The following is a 20,141-nucleotide window of genomic DNA, read 5'->3' on the forward strand; positions in this document are numbered from 1 at the left end:
GTACAGACTAAGTTCACGATGGTCAACAATGACTGACCTCACACTGTAGTTGCATGAAAGGTCAGGTAATATACTGGTTGACCCATTGAGAAATGTGACCCCCTTCTGGTAAGGTATTTGACCACCTAAATTCTTAGCATTACCCTGGGAGTTGGGTATTGATCATGGATTTAGGGGACCTTAGCAGGCGCCAAAGTTGGCCTGGGACTTGGGCTTGAAGATAATCATCTTGAGTAAAAGTAATAAGGATGAGACAGAGTGAATAAAAGAAGGATGTGATTAGTGTCTTGCTGGAGTGTTTACGTAAGAGTGACTTGGTAGTCCCACATTAGGGAAACTGATTGAGACAACGTGTCTGCTGGCAAATATTAGAACAGCTTTCGAGTATATAAATAAGGGGTATTCAACAAGTTGTTTACGTCTTACATTAGGCGAAAACTATAATATGCTTCTCAAGTCTGATCTTCATTTCCAGACGAGCACAAAGAGCTACAAGAGGGGGTTCACAGGAGAGCGGCAAAGGTATTACCCGAATTAGGATAGCTGAGTTGCAGGGATAGGCTGGCTAGAAGCCTTAGATTTGCCCCACCGTGGAAGAGAGAAGAGTAAGAGGCAACCTGATCACAGCCTTTAGACTAATGATGAGACAGTCAACATGTCTTCGAGAGATGTAGGGATATAACAACCAGAGGAAATAACATGAAATTAAGAAATATCCTAAAGAAAATGGAAAGAAGTAATTCTATGATAGCGGTGGATGAATGGAAGAGTTGAGAGGGTTGTGGTAAATGCGGACAGCACAGAGATATAAGGTAGTACATGATGTTCAAGAGAAGGGGTCCCTATGTATGTAGAATTTCGCCTTACAGTAAAGATAGGTAATTACACACACACACACACACACACACACACACATATATATATATATATATATATATATATATATATATATATATATATATATATATATATTATCCCTGGGGATAGGGGAGAAAGAATACTTCCCACGTATTCCCTGCGTGTCGTAGAAGGCGACTAAAAGGAGAGGGAGCGGGGGGCTGGAAATCCTCCCCTCTTGTTTTTTTTAATTTTCCAAAAGAAGGAACAGAGAAGGGGGCCAGGTGAGGATATTCCCTCAGAGGCCCAGTCCTCTGTTCTTAACGCTACCTTGCTAATGCGGGAAATGGCGAATAGTTTGAAAGAAAAAAAAATTATATATATATATATATATATATATATATATATATATATATATATATATATATATATATATTATTATATATATATATATATACATATATGATTACAATGAATGACTATAATAAAGAGATCGACTTCGGTCAGTTCGCCTCCTGCCGTGAGAGCGAATCATGGAGACGTATAAACATGACACTTTCCTACATCAGTATGTTACTGAACACACTAGGATAAGAAGGACTGATACACCAAGTGCTACATCTTACCTTCACACGATAGTAACAGTTACAGATACACAGAACAAGCTAACTAGGATACAGTAAACGCTGAATTTTGATTTAAAAGATTCTGAGACAAAAGACAGTTTGAAGCGATTGGATCCCATGAATTAAACTCTCTCAGTATCACACACATATGTGATCAGGTATTTATATCACACGTACTTAACTTCACCACATCTCTAGGACTGTGTTGAACGGATCCGCTGTGGAAATATATCTGGGAACGAGAGGCGCCAAGATCAGCCTTCCGGAGGGGTTTTGTCCGACGGGCAAGTGCAATGACACCGTTGGCTACGCTGCGACCCTCTGGCCTTACCCAACACACGTGAGTCACACCAGCACTTGATATGCTGACCTTCATAGCTTCTCCTAGCATCAATACGTGTTATGGAGAACAGTTTCAATAATGCTCTGTGCCTAGGGCATTACCCAGTTTTGTGCTATACAGTCAGTTGACCACCTATGCTAAGCCTTTTCCACACACAATGATTGCCCAATGATTGTAGATCTGCATATCCCCACACTGCAGTGTGTGGGTGTGATGTGAGGATACGCAGGGGGTCGTGATGTGGAGAAAGGCGTCCTGCATTTTCACGTCTCGCGATTTTTTCTTTATTTTCTTTGTCACTAGACCTTGTGTCCAATGCTTCCTCAACTCCTCAGACCTACACCGAGAGCGCTGACAACCTGGCCTTCGGCAGCAACATCGTGGACATGAAATTCATGGACCGGGAGCTAAGCGATCTGAAGGTCAAGCATACGGAGGACCCCATTGTGGTTGTCATCCCACGCACCCTCGACAGGATGGGCGTCCCGCTTCCCTCAGGTGAGGAGGACGACCGTCTGCCTACCTATTGTATCTGACGACGCGTGGGATACCATTCTCTCTCTCTCTCTCTCTCTCTCTCTCTCTCTCTCTCTCTCTCTCTCTCTCTCTCTCTCTCTCTCTCTCTCTCTCTCTCTTATACAAGTTTTATTATTATCATTATTATTATTATTATCATTATTATTATCACTAGTATTATAATAATAGTAATAATAATGATAATAATTATTATTATTATTATTATTATTATTATTATTATTATTATTATTATTATTACGATTATCGTTATCATTATTATTTTCACCGCTCTCGTGAGCTGTCTGCATGTGTTCCAGCCACAAAGGCTGAGTCAAGGCGTCTGGCTACTTCTTGCCATAGTTTCTGTGGGGGAGACAGGTTACCCGAGGATTGACCGTTATGATACTGTTGACCAGGCAAAGTCCGGACGAAAGCAGAATTTTATTCACAAATTTGCATGTGTAAAACCTGTGCACAAACGAAGATCTGAGCTAATATCAAAGCAGTACAAGCAAGCTGCCTGGATATCAAATGTAGTAAAAAGTTTTGAGTGATGCAGGGACACATAATGGGATATCTTATAACAATTGTATATACGACGCTCAACATGGACTTGTACCAGAAATAAAGTATGGAAGATCAATTATTGGCTCATTATGATGACGTATATGAAACTTTTATACAAGAAAAGACACTGGACAATATTTTCCTTGACTCTGCCAAGACACTTGACAAAATAAACCATTCCTCCTAGTTTGGGCGAGACATGGAAGGGATTTGCTGAAATTGCATTCCCTACGTAGATATAATTTACTTTATAGTGTGTTGTATGTGATTTACACACACACACACACACACACACACACACACACACACACACACATTTTCAAATACATAATTTGCCCTCATAATGATTACTCTTCTAGCCCTGTATATAATCAAGAGACCATTCGTTCATCTGAGGAAATGAATCATAATATCTCTCACACCTTCTTCATCAGGACCTGAGTTTGTGAACTCGACAGAAGCGTCAGGGAGATCCCTCCCCATCATATACAGCAAGTTCAGCATTACCAAGGTTCGTACTAGTTAGTTCATCGTTCCTTTAGCTAATCTTGATATATTTTCTCAGTGAATGATTTCAAGCGTAGCTTACTCAAAGTCTCACAAAGGCACTGTATTGACTGAATTTTGGTAGGTACTTTAGTAAAACTGTAGTGATTGCAAATGAATTATGAAGAATGTTGTCATATATATATACGAATAGAGTGCATATGAACGCGCACTTTCACAGAACACATGATGCCCTCCAGCTATAAAGACTCGAACTGGGGACCTTTCTGTGGTAGCTGGGAACTTTAATCGTTCGGCTGTGACCATAGCCGAGTGGTTACCGTTCCCAACTACCACGTAAATGTACCGGGTTCGAGTCCTTGTTGTTGGAGGGTATTATATGGTATATATATATATATATATATATATATATATATATATATATATATATATATATATACAAACCTCCAACAGCCAGGATCGAACCCGGGACCCCTGTGCAACAGGCGGAAGCCTACCGCTAAGCGATCATAGCACAGGGGTCCCGGGTTCGATACTAGCTGTTGGAGGGTTGTATGTTCTGTGAAGGTGCGCGTTCATATGCACTTTGCTCGTGTATATATATATATATATTTATATATATATATATATATATATATTTTTTTTTTTTTTTTTTTTTTTTCCAAAAGAAGGAACAGAGAAGAGGGCCAGGTGAGGATATTCCCTCAAAGGCCCAGTCCTCTGTTCTTAACGCTACCTCGCTATCGCGGGAAATGACGAATAGTATGAAAAAAAAAAAAAAAAATATATATATATATATATACATATATGTGTGTGTGTGTGTGTGTGTGTGTATGTATGTATGTATGTATATGTCACATAATGGTAAACATTGCATCTGACGAGTCTGCCATTCGTGATTAATTTCACAAGTCAGTGAAGTGGTGACTTCAGCTTGGTTCCATAAGGACATGTAATTTGTTATGTTTCTGAAACGGTTATATACGTCCTTCCTAACCCGCTGTTATTTGTTCTCTCTGATGTGTATATGTTCTGTAATGGACTGGGTTATCTCTCCAAATAGAATGACTCGTCTGTGAACATTGAGATAACGCCTAATGGGTCCGATCATCGCCTGTTTCTTATACTGTCTTCCTCGCTCATGCCAACGCTGACACACCACATGTGGTTCTCCATGGTCGAAGACATTCCCGTCAAGCGCAATGGTGAGCTCCCACAGGATCAGTGTCCTATCTTCTATTAAGGAATTGATGATGAGTTCCTGACCTTTTTTTTTTTCCTTTTCTTTTTCATCAGGGAGGAATGCATAGTGAAAACGGGTCGTAATCTATAAAGTGGTTTTGAATCACGTAATTATCATTAATTTGTTAAAGGTTGATGAAAGATGTGAATAATATTTGATATAAGATACCGTATTATACCAGAGGCAAAATAGTACATTTTATTCAAAACAATTTATTTTAATTTTGAAATAACTTATATCGAAAAAGAATGTCAGTTTTTTTGGGGAAAAAACTTCTCTGAGGTTGTGTGCCACAATCCATATCTCTGGGATATTCAAGGTCAGGAACCTCCTGTCGCTCTGTCCAGACGGGTAGGGTAGTCCAGGCTTAACCCAGCCGTTGCTGACCACGATCTCGGGGTAGCGGTAGCTCCATATACACAGTGGAGAGGCTAGGTTGGATGATGCCCGTGTCTATCTGCCCCTCAGGTTGTCACGCCTTTGCTGAAAAAAGTACTTCAAAAGTACCCCTACTCAACCCCTTTTCCTGTCAACCTCTGTCTTTTTAAATATTCTCTGGACGGTAGTGGAAGCACGCGTCCCTTCATACATCCCTCCCGTCTACGATCCTGCCCAGATACGTATGACTGGTTCCTGCCAAGCTCGGCCATCAACGGCACCGCCTCCTACTACCTGGGTGTGGGCGAGTTCCAGGCCAGGACTTCGACGTGTCGCTCATGGACGACCCCGTCAGGAACAACGTCAGCCTGGGGAGCGTGCAGAACGTCTCAGTTGACTACAACCTCCAGGTCCTCACCTCCGGCTGCTACTACTTCGATGAGGACGCGAAGGAATGGATGGGGAAGGGTCTTGAGGTAAGGTTGACTTTGGTAACGAGATAAAAAAAGAATCTAAATCCATTACTTTGGCAACGAGATGAAAATGGAAAAAATCCATTACTTTGGTAACGATAAAAAAGATAATAGAATCCATCAATACAAGTCATTATGAAGGATTCCCGACTTTAACCGTAGGATTTTTGGAAATAGAACTATATATATTTTCTATCGCTTTTTACATTAAGTTTCTTCTGATTTGTCCTGTCGTCCGTGAAGTCTCGTCCTCGACGAGACTAAACTTGCTCTAAAGGAGTCTGTCATTGCCCTGCTCCTGACTGGGGAGCAGGGCTGACACTGCAGGTACCCCATAAAGGAGGTCTAAGGGCTGCATAAAGTATATACCTAACCTAACGTAAACTAACCTGACCTAACCTAACCTCTCACTTGCACCCGCAGGTGGTGTATACTGACCACCGGCTTAGGTATCCTCTCACTTGCTCCCCCCAGATGGTGTAGACCACCAGCTGAGGTATCCTCTCACTAGCTCCTCAGGTGGTATATGCTGACACCAGCTGAGGTATACTCTCACTTGTTCCCCTAGATGGTGTATACTGACCACCAGCTGAGGTATCCTCTCACTTACTCCTCCCCAGATGGTGTATACTGACCACCAGCTGAGGTATCCCCCTCCTTTGCTCCCCCCAGGTGGTGCACTCGGACCGAGAAGTTACCCGCTGTGAGGCCGGCCACCTGACCAGCTTCGGGGCCGGCTTCTTTGTGACGCCCAACACGGTCGACTTTGACTACGTCTTTGCCAACCTGGGCTTCCACGATAACCTGACCATCTACATCACCCTCATCCTCACCCTCACCATCTTCATCATCCTTGCCATTTGGGCTCGACACAAAGACAAATTGGATGTCCGCAAGGTACTCTTGCCAGAGGATGTGGAATCAACTTTGTCGCGCGTCTTTGCACTTTAACTTTTTCCTCTTTTTTCTCTATAGTTTTGGGGATCAAATCTGGACTGCATATTTAAGATGGTCTTACTAGAGAATCAATAAGTGTGAGATTTGTTTCTGGTGCCTTGTAATCTATGTTCCTGATTATAGAATTAAGTGAAACAACATTTTTTTATTACATTTTCTACGAACGTCGTAATATCTCACCCAATTCTTTGCTTCTTGTTGAAGTAATAAAGCAGAACAAAGCCTTCGTTGCTCACCACTTTATGTGTTCATGCTTCAGTTCCCAAATTTTTATATCTTTTATTGTTATCTATGGTTTATCTAGGTATCAAGATGTTACAGTCTTCATACTATAAAGTTTCTGAGGGACATTCTTTTGTCATGGTTGTATGTATGATACAGTATAACCACACAAGCTGTGCCTGCAGTACAGATACAGTACATAAAGCGACGTTTTCTTTTTTTTCTTTTTTTGTAAACTGGTTGTAGCTGGGTGCAGCCCCGCTGCCGGACAATAGGGTGGAAGACAAGTACCTATACGAGGTGCTGGTGTTCACTGGCAATAAGAAGGAAGCCCAGACCGACTCCAATGTTTACTTCGTTCTCTCTGGCTCGGAGGACGAGACGGCAGTGCGAGGTTTGTGTGATGGCCAGCGCAACATTTTCAGGAAGAATGGTATTGATGTCTTCGTCATGGCTGTTCCCAGGTGAGGCGGTTCAGGTACATTAGATTTTAGGGTAGACTTGATTTGGTAACATTTGACATCTCAGACATAGTACTCGCTACTCACATAGAAAATACAACCATTTAATTAACGTATATTGGATTCATCTTGCCATAGGCCCCTGGGACCGTTGTTGTACCTGCGTATCTGGCATGACAACAGCGGGAAGGGCACGAATGCCTCTTGGTACCTGAGGTACATCGTCTTCCGGGACGTCCAGACCGGAGACAAGTACGAGTTCATAGCCAATCAGTGGTTGGCTGTGGAGTGGGACGATGGAGAGGTGAGAACACGACACAGTCCGCACAACACAGACACCAGTTACTTGTGACATAAATATGATCTATTCATGCAGTGGGTTTTCCATTATTTTGATCTATTTATTGATTTATATCTCATGTGTCGAAAATTCAAGTACCCTGAATCTTCGCGAGTTCCAACATTTGGCTATCATCCAATACGTATATCTTTCTCCTTTTTAAACTCTGAAATCCATTGTTTATTAATATCTTGAGTGTGAGATTCAACAAATGCCTTCAGATCGATCGCCTGCTCCCCGTGGCGACTGGCGAACAGAGGACACAGTTCCGCCACCTGTTCGACACCACCAGCAATAAGAACCTGGCCGACAGTCATCTCTGGTTCTCCATCTTCCTAAGACCGCACCGCTCAAGGTTCACCAGGTGAGCTGACTCCCGTAACCTCTAGGTACAGTCTGGCCTCTTGATACTCTGTGTTACTGAGGCCCGTAGATAGTACGTGACATTATGGTCTTTAGCTTATGTGGTCTTGAGTGTATGGTGCTGTGGTCTTTAGCGTGTGGCTTTGTGGGTCGTAACGCTTCTTTAGCAGGATTTGCTAACTGTTGCCACTAGCACTGCGTTTGTATTCCACTCTTAGATTACTGTGCGTGCATGTGAATGACTGGAAGATTGTGCCGAGTCTTCAGGTGGTGTTACCATGCAGTGACTTTAGATGACTCATAGTTAACAAGTAGCGATTTTAGATGATTCAGAGTTACCATGCAGTGACTTTACATGATTTAAAGTTACCATGCAGTGACTTTAAATGATTTAAAGTTACCATGCAGTGACTTTAATGATTCAAAGTTACCATGCAGTGACTTTAGATGATTTAAAGTTACCATGCAGTGACTTTAAATGATTTAACGTTACCATGCAGTGACTATAAATGATTTAAAGTTACCATGCAGTGACTTTAATGATTCAAAGTTACCATGCAGTGACTTTAGATGATTTAAAGTTACCATGCAGTGACTTTAAATGATTTAACGTTACCATGCAGTGACTTTAAATGATTTAAAGTTACCATGCAGTGGCTTTGAATGATTCAAAGTTACCATGCAGTGACTTTAAATGATTTAAAGTTACCATGCAATGACTTTAGATTAGATAAAGATGACATTCAGGTGTCTTTACATGAATCTACCTAACCCTAAATCAATGTGCTTTATGAATAGTGAAAGGCAGACGGGTGTTTGAAGTTGAAAGATGATTTTTTGATAAGGAACCAATGGTTTGATTTTACAGAATATGAGCGTGGCTCGGAGAACTTTCAAGAGAATATGGTATCTTAAAAGAAGTTGCTCACGATGTTTTAGTTCATTTTGTTTGGAAAGACGTAACATTCCCATGAGACAGCGTAAACAAATATGTCTATGGTAGTCAGTGACACTGTAACTGATGGGGAAGGCCAGCTTGGCGTGTGATGAGGCAGGAGTAACCACTGGCTTGGATATAGAATATGATTAGTGATATCTGGCGATCATTTCCTTTCCACAATCCTTCCCTACCTTACTGCTGGCTGACTCAAGCTCGTATATCCCGTGAGCCTAACTTGATATCGATGTCTTCACAGCCTAGTATCACACTAGCATCATTTCTGTTACATTCTAATACCTCTTCTGCATTTCATTTCTCAGTAAACCACATCCTGAGCAATTTCTGTCGATCCCTTCACTCTGTGAAATCCTTTTCCTGAATTCCACAAATAACCTTTTCCTTGTTCTCTATATTATCCTGATGACGAATCCAACACTGAGTCTGTTTGTTCCAGGTGTCAGCGTGTAGGGTCTTGCTTCGCGTTGCTCTTCCTTTCCATGCTGGTGAATGCCATGTGGTACGATAGGGTACCAGAACAGCCGAGACCAGGACTCAAGCTGGGGTTCTTCAGTCTTAGTCCAGAGGAGGTGAGCAGCCCGTACCTTGAGTCTAGAGCAGGTGAGCAGCCCTGGAGCCGAATGCGAAAGATGATTGCGGTGGAAATGAAATGCCTGAGGACGTGCGGTGTGAGGCGGGTTTTATCTTTTAAGGAATGCTTATTGCCCAAGGTATGTATGGTGGCGAGTACAGACTGATCACGAGGGCTGAGCAGGGCGGGCTGAAATGGTACGGACACATGAAAAGGATGAGTGAAGAAAGACTGACTGAGAGGATCGAAGAGTTGGAGGTAGTATGGAGAACTTTGATTAAAGAATAATTTACTGGGTATGGTGGTCCTCTTACACGGGAACTAAGACATGGAGACGTAAGATTTCTGGAATATGTTCAGGTCTTCATGTGCCAACGTATCAGGGTTCACACCAAAACATGAGACACTCAGGGGTCATCAATACTGTATCTCGTATGAACTTAAGCCAGACTGGACATACAAACCCTCATCTCTGGTACATAACTCACATGATCAGGCAATGCTAGAGCCTGAGCGTTGCATAGGAAGTGACACCTAAAGATGCAGACGTTAACTGAAATACCACCAAGAGATATTGTACAAGAGAAAGAGAGAGAGAAAAGGGATAAAATTGAGCACTTTTAGAGGGAACATAAAGTTGCATTGTCAAATCTACGACCAGAACAGACTACAGTTCCGCTAAGTTTGGGGACGTCAGCAAAGCTGGAGCCAGTGAATGGAAGTTAAGGCGGGGAGAAGTAAAGTCGGGGACAGAGATAAAAACGAATTGTTTCCCGTCAGTTTTTCGTCCACAGTTTGGATTTGTTGCCACAGTTACTTTAACACATTTATTCTCCATAAATTTTCTATTTCATTGATTATTTCATATCTTAATTTTCCGGATGATTTATATATAAATTCTCATCATTTATATATAACTTTCCATCAGCCTGGTGTACTATCATCAGTCAACGAGGATTTAATTGTCCACCGAATCTCTAAAATTACTTGTAGTTGGAGCAAACTATATCATGTTTTACCAGCTGATTTGTGCTTAACTGTATCACACATTGGTCATTTGTTGTCCAACATACGTGTGTGTGATTTTTCCAGTAGACTGAATACATGGGTTTCTAACAGATCATCTTACGAGTCTCTAGCAGATGGCTCTTCTCAAATCAGCAATTAGTTTTTCAAAGATTATGGCATGATTTTCCAGCAGATCAGTACGCAATGATCCTACAAGCGAATGTATGATCTTTGCATCGAACAGGTGTATGTTATTCCAACAGATCGGTGTTGGGGTGATGGGCAACCTGATCGTGTTTCCACCATCGTTCCTGATCGTCTTCATGTTCCGGAAAGCTCGTCCAAGACATCTGCGAAAGTCGCGCATCGAACTCGCCCTCAAGAGACACTGTGAGTACCGTCAGCCACGATGTGAGGAGAAGAGACGCCAGAAGTGTATAGCTGGACATGAAATAGGGAGGTAGAGGCAAAGGAATATGGGAAAACATGAAGAGGGGAGGACAAGACTTAGATATGGGACTGGATTTGGTTAGATATGAAACAGGAGGACAATGCAGCAACGAAGTGTCAGCTTTGAACTAGTGAATAACCTGTTTATAAGCTGGGCTCCTCACTCGCCTTCACCTTTATGTAGCTCTCTCCTGAGCCGATGGATTACCGTTTGTGAAGAACAAATGACATTTTACCACAGTAAAGCATAATGCTAACACAAAAAATGTAACCATAATATATATTATCCCTACGGAAGTCTGAAAAGGTGATTAAGTACAATGCCGTAGTAAGCTGCGTGCTTATTACCACCTGACAGTTATCTGTGACACCCACTGGACCAACACATACACACACTAGTCTCTGAGCCCCGAGAGGTCGTTGGAAAAGGTACTTCACTTTCGATTAGGAAAGGCGGGCCAAGCGATGAGCGGAGGGCTGATGAAAAGAGAAGCCTAGCCAGTTTACGTCCGTTTTCTATACGGATGCACCAACACTTCCTTTCACAAATGCTCTTCCCCATCATCTATTCCTGAGAGTTTAATTAGAATGTTACTTCTGTTTAATTCCCAGATCTTCCAGATATGTCTCTCTTTAATCTAACATAGATTTGAACACTTTTCTTCCTCATTCTACGATACATTATTACATGGAACATATCTATCATGTCGAGAAATGTCTCTTTAATCTATCATAGATTTGAACACTTTTCTTCCTCATTCTACAATACATTACATGGAACATATCTATCATGTCGAGAAATATCCTTACGGCACAGTCTTAAGTTGGTGTCCAATCATTATGTCTTCTCGCCACCATGACAGAGGTCCAGGTGCATACCATGCCCTTGTTGCTGGTATGAAGATTTACAATGGAAAATCATATATGTGGGACACATCCAGTACATGTTGTCCTTTTTATATCTGGGAATTGGCACACACGACATAGAAAAATTCTGTTATAATGATTCATTAAATATAGATAGACAGATGGATTAAGAAGTATATCTACACTCGTTCTTATACGTATATATATTAAAAAAAAAATGTATATATGTGTATCCTCAGCTGAGAAAGAAGAAAGCAGCAGCAACGACTCAGCAAAGACTGGAGACCTACCTAAGCCGCCAGACCAACCAGACGCTGCCACCTCCACCAATATCATCCACAAGAAACAGTAAATATTTCTTTTGTCATACGTTATATATATATAACTGTTCAGTGGTTTATGAGGCCGATGGTGTGTTATATCATGAATCTCTTATGTTATAATTAGACAACATCTGATGATAGAAAATTTAACATAAAAATCCAAAAATTCAGTATGATGATAGGCAGCATTTTCCTCTTTAAATATTTTCCCAAGTTCATATGTCAAAGTGAAATTCCAGTAAATAAGCTGTCATTATGTGCTTATATGCCTCTTCCCAGCAACCAAAGAACCCATTTCAGAGAACATGAATTTTCTGTAACTGTATATAATCCGTTGCAACTCTTCGGTCACGTTCAGACACTCAGTCTGTTGTACTGCATCACAGACTTTCCTCACTAATTATTTCATCTGCCACAGAAAGAAGAAAAAGATGACGCTGCCATGGTGGTTCTCGTTACTGGCCTGGGCCCTCGTATTGGCCTGTATTGTGATATCTTGCTTCTTCTTGCTCATGTACGGCATCATGTTTGGCAACTCGAAGACCACAAAGTGGATCACGGCTCTCGCAGTCTCCTTCTTTTCCTCGGTGCTTTTCATGGAGCCGGTTAAGGTAGAATTAGTATCATTCGCCTCTCAGTTCTGATTTTTTCAAATCTATTCCTGGGAAACCGAAAAAAAATCTAATTCTTTCAAAATCTCTGCCATGGCCTTTTGTCATCTGCTAGCCACAAAAATGAAAGTACTGTTATTTCATCCACATATTTGTGATTTTATCGTTTCTACCTGAAATGAATTACCATCACACTGGATAACTTTGCTTCGTGGGGTCGGGGATTGTAAGTCTGAGTTTACCTCCTCTACTTCTACTTCCTCACTTCCAGATTTTCCTTTTGGCCATCCTGATGAGTGTCGTCTTCAAGTCACCTGACCTGGACGAAGACGACGTGGAAGAGGATGAAGAAGAACCCATCCTGGTCCAAGATGAGGCGTGGCTGCACACCAACACAGGTCAGTGGCCACATACACATAGGTCATTTACTGTATCCTCGTATGCTTGCATGGGTCAACAGCTGCATGATCAGACGGCCCAGTAGACATGCTCATGCTATCAGTTGTATGCACACAGACATCATCGGATAGTATGGATGTCCGGGTTAATGACTGTCTGTAAAGTTAGGTAGTTGCTGCATCCACATACAAGTCAGTGGCTGCTTACATACACAGGTGGGAGGATGCAGGTACACACGGATGGGTGAGTGGGGGTACACACATTGGTGTTATGCATTACAGTTGGTGGTTACAACCACATAAATGTTAGTGGTAAAGTAGTGGGTCACTACACTAGTAGGTTATTGGGTCACTACACAGTGGTAGGTTATTGGGTCAATACACAGTGGTAGGTTATTGGGTCACTACACATAGTTCTGTTGTAGGTTAGCAGGTTCCTACATATAGGACAGTGGCAGGTTAGTGGGCTCCTCCACATAGTGGCTGCATACATCCACAAGCTAGTGGCTAAGTTTGCACATGCCACTGGCTATAGTGGACTGCCACCGGTTCCAGGATCTGATATGAGCAGACAGAGAGACAGTCATACTCCTGAATGCGAATGAAATCAGTTCTTCTCTGCTTAAGTTCGTGTAGCAATAGTTATGAGAGAACATCCTTGCAGAGAGAAGGAGGAGGCCGTGTATCCCGACGATGATAGACGAGAGGGCGCTTCAGACACTTCGCAAAACTCGCCAGCGGGAGGTGAAGATGTACTCCATTTTCAAGGAAATCGTCATCTACACACTGTTTATGTGGATCGTTCTCATCCTTTCCCATGGCAATAGGTTAGCAGATATATACCCTAATTATAAACAATTTTACAAGCCTGAAGTCTAATGTTATTACTGAAATATTTGAGGATTAGTGGTGTATTTCCTTTGTTTTGAAAGCAGAAACCCTTTCATATTATTGCAGCAACCGTTATTAGAAAAGTTAAGAAATACGATAAAAAAAAATCTAGATTGCCAAAAAAGTATAGATGCAAATGAAAATCCAATAGATACAGATGAAAATTCAGTGTGGCCATCGGCAACTCAAGGGTGTGCCGTTTTGATACAAGCTCCCTACACATTGAAGCTTTGGAACTCTCTACCCCCCTCATGTCTTTTCCAGTAACTATGACCTGGCACATTTTAAAGGACAGGTCATCCACTTCCTCAAAAATTCTTACTTTCCCTTGTCTTTTTCTTCCGCTTCATTATTCTCTCTATATTTCAATTAAGGCCCGGCCTTGATGACTTTGTCCGTGACTGGAGCCTTAACATACAAAAAAAGTACAGAGAAATGTGGAATATGCCATCATAACCTCATTGTCCAAACAACAGTATCAGGCTGACTGAGTCAAATTCTCTGCGTTGCTTATAAAACCGACGTGTGTAATTCAATCTTGTAAAGGGAATCTTGTTCAGTTAGTATACTTTAGTAATTGCTTTAGGGGCATTTGATTAGTTTGCAATATAGTATGGTGCTAATGACACAGCACAATATCACAGGATACACAATATCATTTAGTGTTGCATCCGTTCGTATAGGATGAACCATGGGAAGACTGGGTTTGGTAGGGTTCTCCATGTGCAGACCTATAGGCAGTCCAACCTCTGTCATGAGAAATTAATTCATAAGTTTGCATCTGACACATGAGATACTATTGCTGTGTCAGCTTTCATGACTTTGTTATTAGAACTAATGAAATATAATTACCGATATATTGATTATTCATGGATTCTCATTAACGACGAAATACTAACATAACAGATCATATGTTGATATTTTCTTTTAGGGATCCAAACGCCTTCTTTCTGCAGAGGACATTGAGGGAAGCCTTCCTGAATGAAGGAGCTCGTGATAACACTGACTTCACCAAGGTACAGTTGATTATCTTGAACTTTACATTTTCATGGACATTTGACCACGGCGGCGCTACCGTAAATCATTCTCATTCATGTCTTCTTTTTTATAGCTTTTAATCAATTTATTTATTCAACTGTATTTTGTATCACTTCTTCCTTTCATGCCTCTATTTGTCTCTTTATGCTTGTTTTCGCTTTTCGCTGTTCACAGCTTCGTAAACAAATAGATGTATGTGTGTTTCTGCATATCCATTGCACATTAACATTTTCCTGAATTACATACACCTTTAGCCTACAAATCTCGATCTTTCACTGTTCCTCGTGCTTCTCCCCACAAAACTTTGTCCCATAGTTTGATTACATTGTTTTGACCTCTCACTTACTGAAGGTTCACTTTCACTGTGGTTCCAGTGCCGATGGAATAATGAAAGGAAGAAACTGCGCGTCATTATTGTAGTACAATTCTACTTTAAGGACACCAAATGAATAACGTTTGGATTTAAAGTAAATGCATCTCAGTGGGCTACTTACGCTTACAAGTAATTGAGACTGGTACTGTATGAGCTGGGGAATTATTCTATATCCTAGAATAATAAACAAGTGATAGTGGAGAGAGGTACAAGGAGTGCAAACACCAACAGGCTAATGGGTCCTTTCCAGATGACTGTGACTGTAGAAACCGAAAAAAGAGGAGAAAAAAAAAGCATAACTCTGTACCAAATGTAGAATACCAGTGATTCTCCATCTATGATACACTTTACAGATACTACTTAAACAAGTTCTTAAGCACAACACTCAGTCTTCGGTTCTGTTTCAGAGAGATTCCTGTACTGTATGAGCACAAGATGCTTCTCATAAATACCAGCGAAACATATATTACAACTGCTTGAATATTCCTTCACTAAAATGAATCAACCATGGTTCTTTCTCGCATGCATAACTGGTCCTTGTAGTGCGTGAATGGCTACATGCCTTGTCTGGATACTTGTACAGGTGACGAATTCGGACCGTCTGTGGACGTACCTACAAAATGGGTTCCTTCATCGGCTGCGGGCAGACGTGTTATACAATGGGAAGGCTCCATATCGCTTGCGTGGGTTCCTGGGGGACCAGAACAACCGCATCATGGGCTATGGTACCATTAGACAGATCCGCGTCAGGGACAAGACCTGCAGGTAACTATGGTGCCATTAGGCAGATATGTGTCAGGAACACCTGTAATAACTGTGGTGCCATTAGACAGAAACGTGGCAGGAACAACACCAGTGGGTGACGATGGTGCCAGTACCATACAGATCTGTGTCAAGACGACCTACCTGCAGGTGACTATGGCACCATTAGGTAGATCCGTCTCAAGAAAAACACCTGCAGGTAATTATGGTACAATTGGACAGGTCCGTGTCAAGAACAACACCTGCAAATAATCATTGCATCATTCGATCGGAATAGCAACTGGAAGTAACATGATTTATCCTTTTTTTTTCTTTCTTTTTGATTTCTGACTCATTTGGGTCGTGTCACTCTACAGCTGAATGGATCTTGCAGAATCCTCTCCCAACACCACATGCTTTCAGCAATGTCTCTCTCGATGTGCCTTCTCCATTCTTCTAGCACTTTGTTAAAGTGTATACAGTTAGGGGTTACCAAACACTTCATTATATGTAAAGAGTCAAATAGCTGCTGTAAATATTTGAGATCCTCAGTTACATGTTGATACAGAAAGTCTATACATATTGCAGCGCAAGAATTTGTATTTTCAAGTGGATCTCCCACCCCTTTCGAAAACTGTCGCTTTATTTTTGATTTTCAGTCATTTTCAGCATTTCTCCTTAAAGAGACATCACTTAAGTGGCCCACCGCCCTTTAAAGTCCTTTTTCTGAGTCGGGCAACAACAGAGCATCATCTGCATACAGCAAGTGTGACAGATTCCATCATCTTTTTATCCATGACCAAGTATCTCGCACAGATGTAAGCCCTCCTTGCTCCCGCCTCACGTATTGCCATGTCTATGAAACCATTAGATATCCATGGCGACATGACACGTCCCTAACGCATTCCAATATCTATTTCACATCACTCGTACCAGTGGCAGCCCTCACATGTGCACTTCTTCCGTCGTAAGAGCTCTAGATAGTATTATCATATAATGTCAGGTCTTCCCAGAGAGCTTTCTAATATACTTTATTGGTGAAGAACACCAACCTACTAACCAAACAGAATAGAGTAATTAGAAAGAAGTATTACTAGCTAATTCTAATAATGAAAACTTACAACTAATTTTTAAATCTTAAAGATTTTGTCTTTCGTGATCGAGTTATTGATGATGATGTTGATACCAGCAGGTTACCCAACTACATAACGAGGCTGGGGGTGAGGTGCAACGGGTATTCAAGTCTTGGATGGGAGGACACTAACCACTACTGCTTGGGCTGGGCCTCGCCTTCCTCAGCAACGGTCAACACCACTCTCTGCCAACACTCATATTTCAGGTCAGGGGGTCGGCATATCATTTTTCTTCTTATGTAGTTGTATCTAAATACACATTATCAGTTTCCAACTTCTTTTATAGTTTAAGACCGTCTGCAATCCCTAGAAACACATTTTTACATAAAACAATGCGGCCCAATACACAACAAAATGACAGACATCTGAAAACTTAATGTGTGTTTCTACAGCAATTAGAAAAAAAAGCTACGTTACACATTAGGATAGAGCGTCTTTCCGTTTGCTTCCTTTCATAACAATTTTAGCACAAATAACATTGTCTTTTAGGCCTCTTTTTTTCCTGTTCGAGTGAGTTCACAAGGAAAGCCTCATATTATCGGATTTCTTCTTCACAGAACTCTATTGCACCTGTAGCGATCACTTAAGTCAGGGATGATTACTTTTAGGTTACATTAAAATGTGGTAGGCTGTATTTCTTGGGCTGATGATGATTTTCTTACACTAAACTGTGGTTTAATTCTTTAAAAGAAAAAAAATCGACACCTAATGTAAGGCGAGTGATCGTTGCACGATGAACAGGTCTATTAACCGTAATGAATATGATTAAGATTTTCGACTGTAAGGTTACATCAGCAATCGCTGTATTGTTAATCAAATCTATCTACTATATCACGTATAGCCTATTATGATATTGTCAAAGCAAAAGAAAGGTAAGGCTTTTCGTATGGAGTTACTAGGTAAGGTTTGCCTGAGCTATGGATCACCACGTTCGGCAGGCTTACCAACTCTGTGCTTAGGAAAGTGCATTACAGTTTAAGAATGCTGGCAACTAGAAGCAAAACTAGGAATTAAAATGGAATGCTCTCATAGGTGCAGTCGGAGTCTGCTTTATCATTAAATGTGTTGTGAGAGTCAATGAAACAAATTAGTACCCCACATCTTCATAAACCCATTACTATTACACAAAACAAGCAACTAATGCTAAATTTTGGGACCTGTGGATACATGAGTGAGTAACGTGACTCAGCTGAGTTAACTCAGTGAACTCGTCCCTTTGATCACCCCAGCTTCTGTATTAATCATCTGCCTACCTACTCACAACTCACTCCTCAACCAGGACAGCTCACAACATCAGATGATAAATATTTGCCCAGCCAGCATACGGAACCAGTAACCTGTGCAAGTATGTGATATGTTCTTAACCAAATGACATGATGCACTAAATATGTGCTGGAAGCCTTAATAATTGAGTCTTGTCGCTAGCGCCATTATGTATGTGAATAGACCCTTTAACCTCCCTACTGATATGCCTAGAAATTGGTTGTGAGGTGTTTGTAACAAAATACATATGTGTATTTTTGTGGCAGAAAACCATTAAAATCTCCTTCGCAAGACCCACTGCTGAAGAAATAAGTATTGCGTCCCTAAAATCTCGTTGCTGGAGACTGCAGAGGTTTATATTTTTTTCTGAGTTAGCTTTGTCTTTACGGATTAGGTGAGTTCAAAAATATGGCCTTAGATGACCTAATGACGCGCCAGAGTGCACAACCTTCACATTTTAATAATGTACTTCTGTGATGACCAATTATATGTTACCTTTTACACTAGAACTGGTTCATCCATGATTTTAAGGGAAGGGAAGGCCTCACGTTTGAAACCACCGGCTGACAAATTTGAAAAATATTAGGTTCTCTTCACTCAGCGGAAAGTATCAAATAATGACCCAAGAAATGGCCCGAACCACGATGTAGACGTCTAAGCCATAATCAATGGGGATATGATCACTAAACAACACCCGGTATGAAGCCCAAAACCATTAGAAATAATAACGTTTCAAGCTATCATTATTTCAACAATGAACTCTGAACAAGGATCAACTGTTAACATACATATAATTAGCAGAAACATGTCATATAACCTACGAATAGATAAAACATATTCACCAAACAGATTAATGTATAAATAATACTGTATCCTTACCGTCTGTAATCTGGCTGGTGTCGAGTTGAGTCAACCATCAGTCGAAGATGACGAAAATTTAAGAAAAATTATCACTTTTCCCACAAATTCAGCTTATATTCTTGAGTCTCTATATTTGTTCAAGCCATTGCGTTGCAAATAGTTTCACCATATAGTTCATCAACCACATTAATCAAAATGTATGAATAATTTCGCAATATCTTCACATGCTAATCACTGGTGAAGTATATATGCATCAGGCACTGTCATCACCTTCAACACTTTCTAATCATTTTCAACACTTCCATCGTATTTGTTAGCCAGTGGCTACATGCGGCAATATATCCACCATATATTTTACCCATCACTAGGCTTTGTAGTATTTCTACCATATCCTTCACCCATCACGGAATGATTCCAGTAATAGTTAACTTTCCTTGCCTTACCATATTGGTGGATTAATAGACTTATAGAAGATAACTTTGATGCAGTTATCGAAATTCCTAGATATATCTATTCTGATGAGGAAAAAAAAAGGTATTCTTTTAATATTTGCCAGAGAAATAGATGTTATATCCGGGAAAATATTTCAAACTAATATTCGAACCCGACAAATAGAATGAAGAAATCTCGGAGACTGAAATACCTTTTATATACGTAAGATGTCCAAAAAGCGAGGGGGAAAAGGAAGAAGGCTTTAATATATACTGAAACTGTGGGGTTATATATCAAAGTAATGAACCTTACCTCATCCCAACCGCAGGGTCCCACCTCCCGCCCATGACAACCGCTATGTAGACCTGCCCCAAGGGGAGTAACCATATG

The 20,141-nt window shown here is 40.9% G+C and overlaps 1 protein-coding gene across 1 annotated transcript in view; it reads left to right on the forward strand.

The window, feature by feature from the left end:
* Positions 1-20,141, forward strand: part of LOC139766129 (polycystin-1-like protein 2) — a 34,786-nt gene that overhangs the window by 7,157 nt on the left and 7,488 nt on the right. The window contains 19 exon segments of the mRNA XM_071694360.1: positions 1,662-1,803; positions 2,142-2,304; positions 3,324-3,400; positions 4,460-4,601; positions 5,256-5,332; positions 5,335-5,493; positions 6,163-6,387; positions 6,916-7,133; positions 7,269-7,434; positions 7,692-7,834; positions 9,228-9,360; positions 10,634-10,760; positions 11,927-12,035; positions 12,429-12,621; positions 12,893-13,019; positions 13,684-13,846; positions 14,842-14,926; positions 15,905-16,086; positions 17,255-17,401. Coding sequence (XP_071550461.1) covers positions 1,662-1,803; positions 2,142-2,304; positions 3,324-3,400; positions 4,460-4,601; positions 5,256-5,332; positions 5,335-5,493; positions 6,163-6,387; positions 6,916-7,133; positions 7,269-7,434; positions 7,692-7,834; positions 9,228-9,360; positions 10,634-10,760; positions 11,927-12,035; positions 12,429-12,621; positions 12,893-13,019; positions 13,684-13,846; positions 14,842-14,926; positions 15,905-16,086; positions 17,255-17,401 — 2,778 coding nt within the window.

Source organism: Panulirus ornatus, chromosome 57, assembly GCF_036320965.1.
Source record: "Panulirus ornatus isolate Po-2019 chromosome 57, ASM3632096v1, whole genome shotgun sequence".
NCBI lineage: Eukaryota > Metazoa > Arthropoda > Malacostraca > Decapoda > Palinuridae > Panulirus > Panulirus ornatus.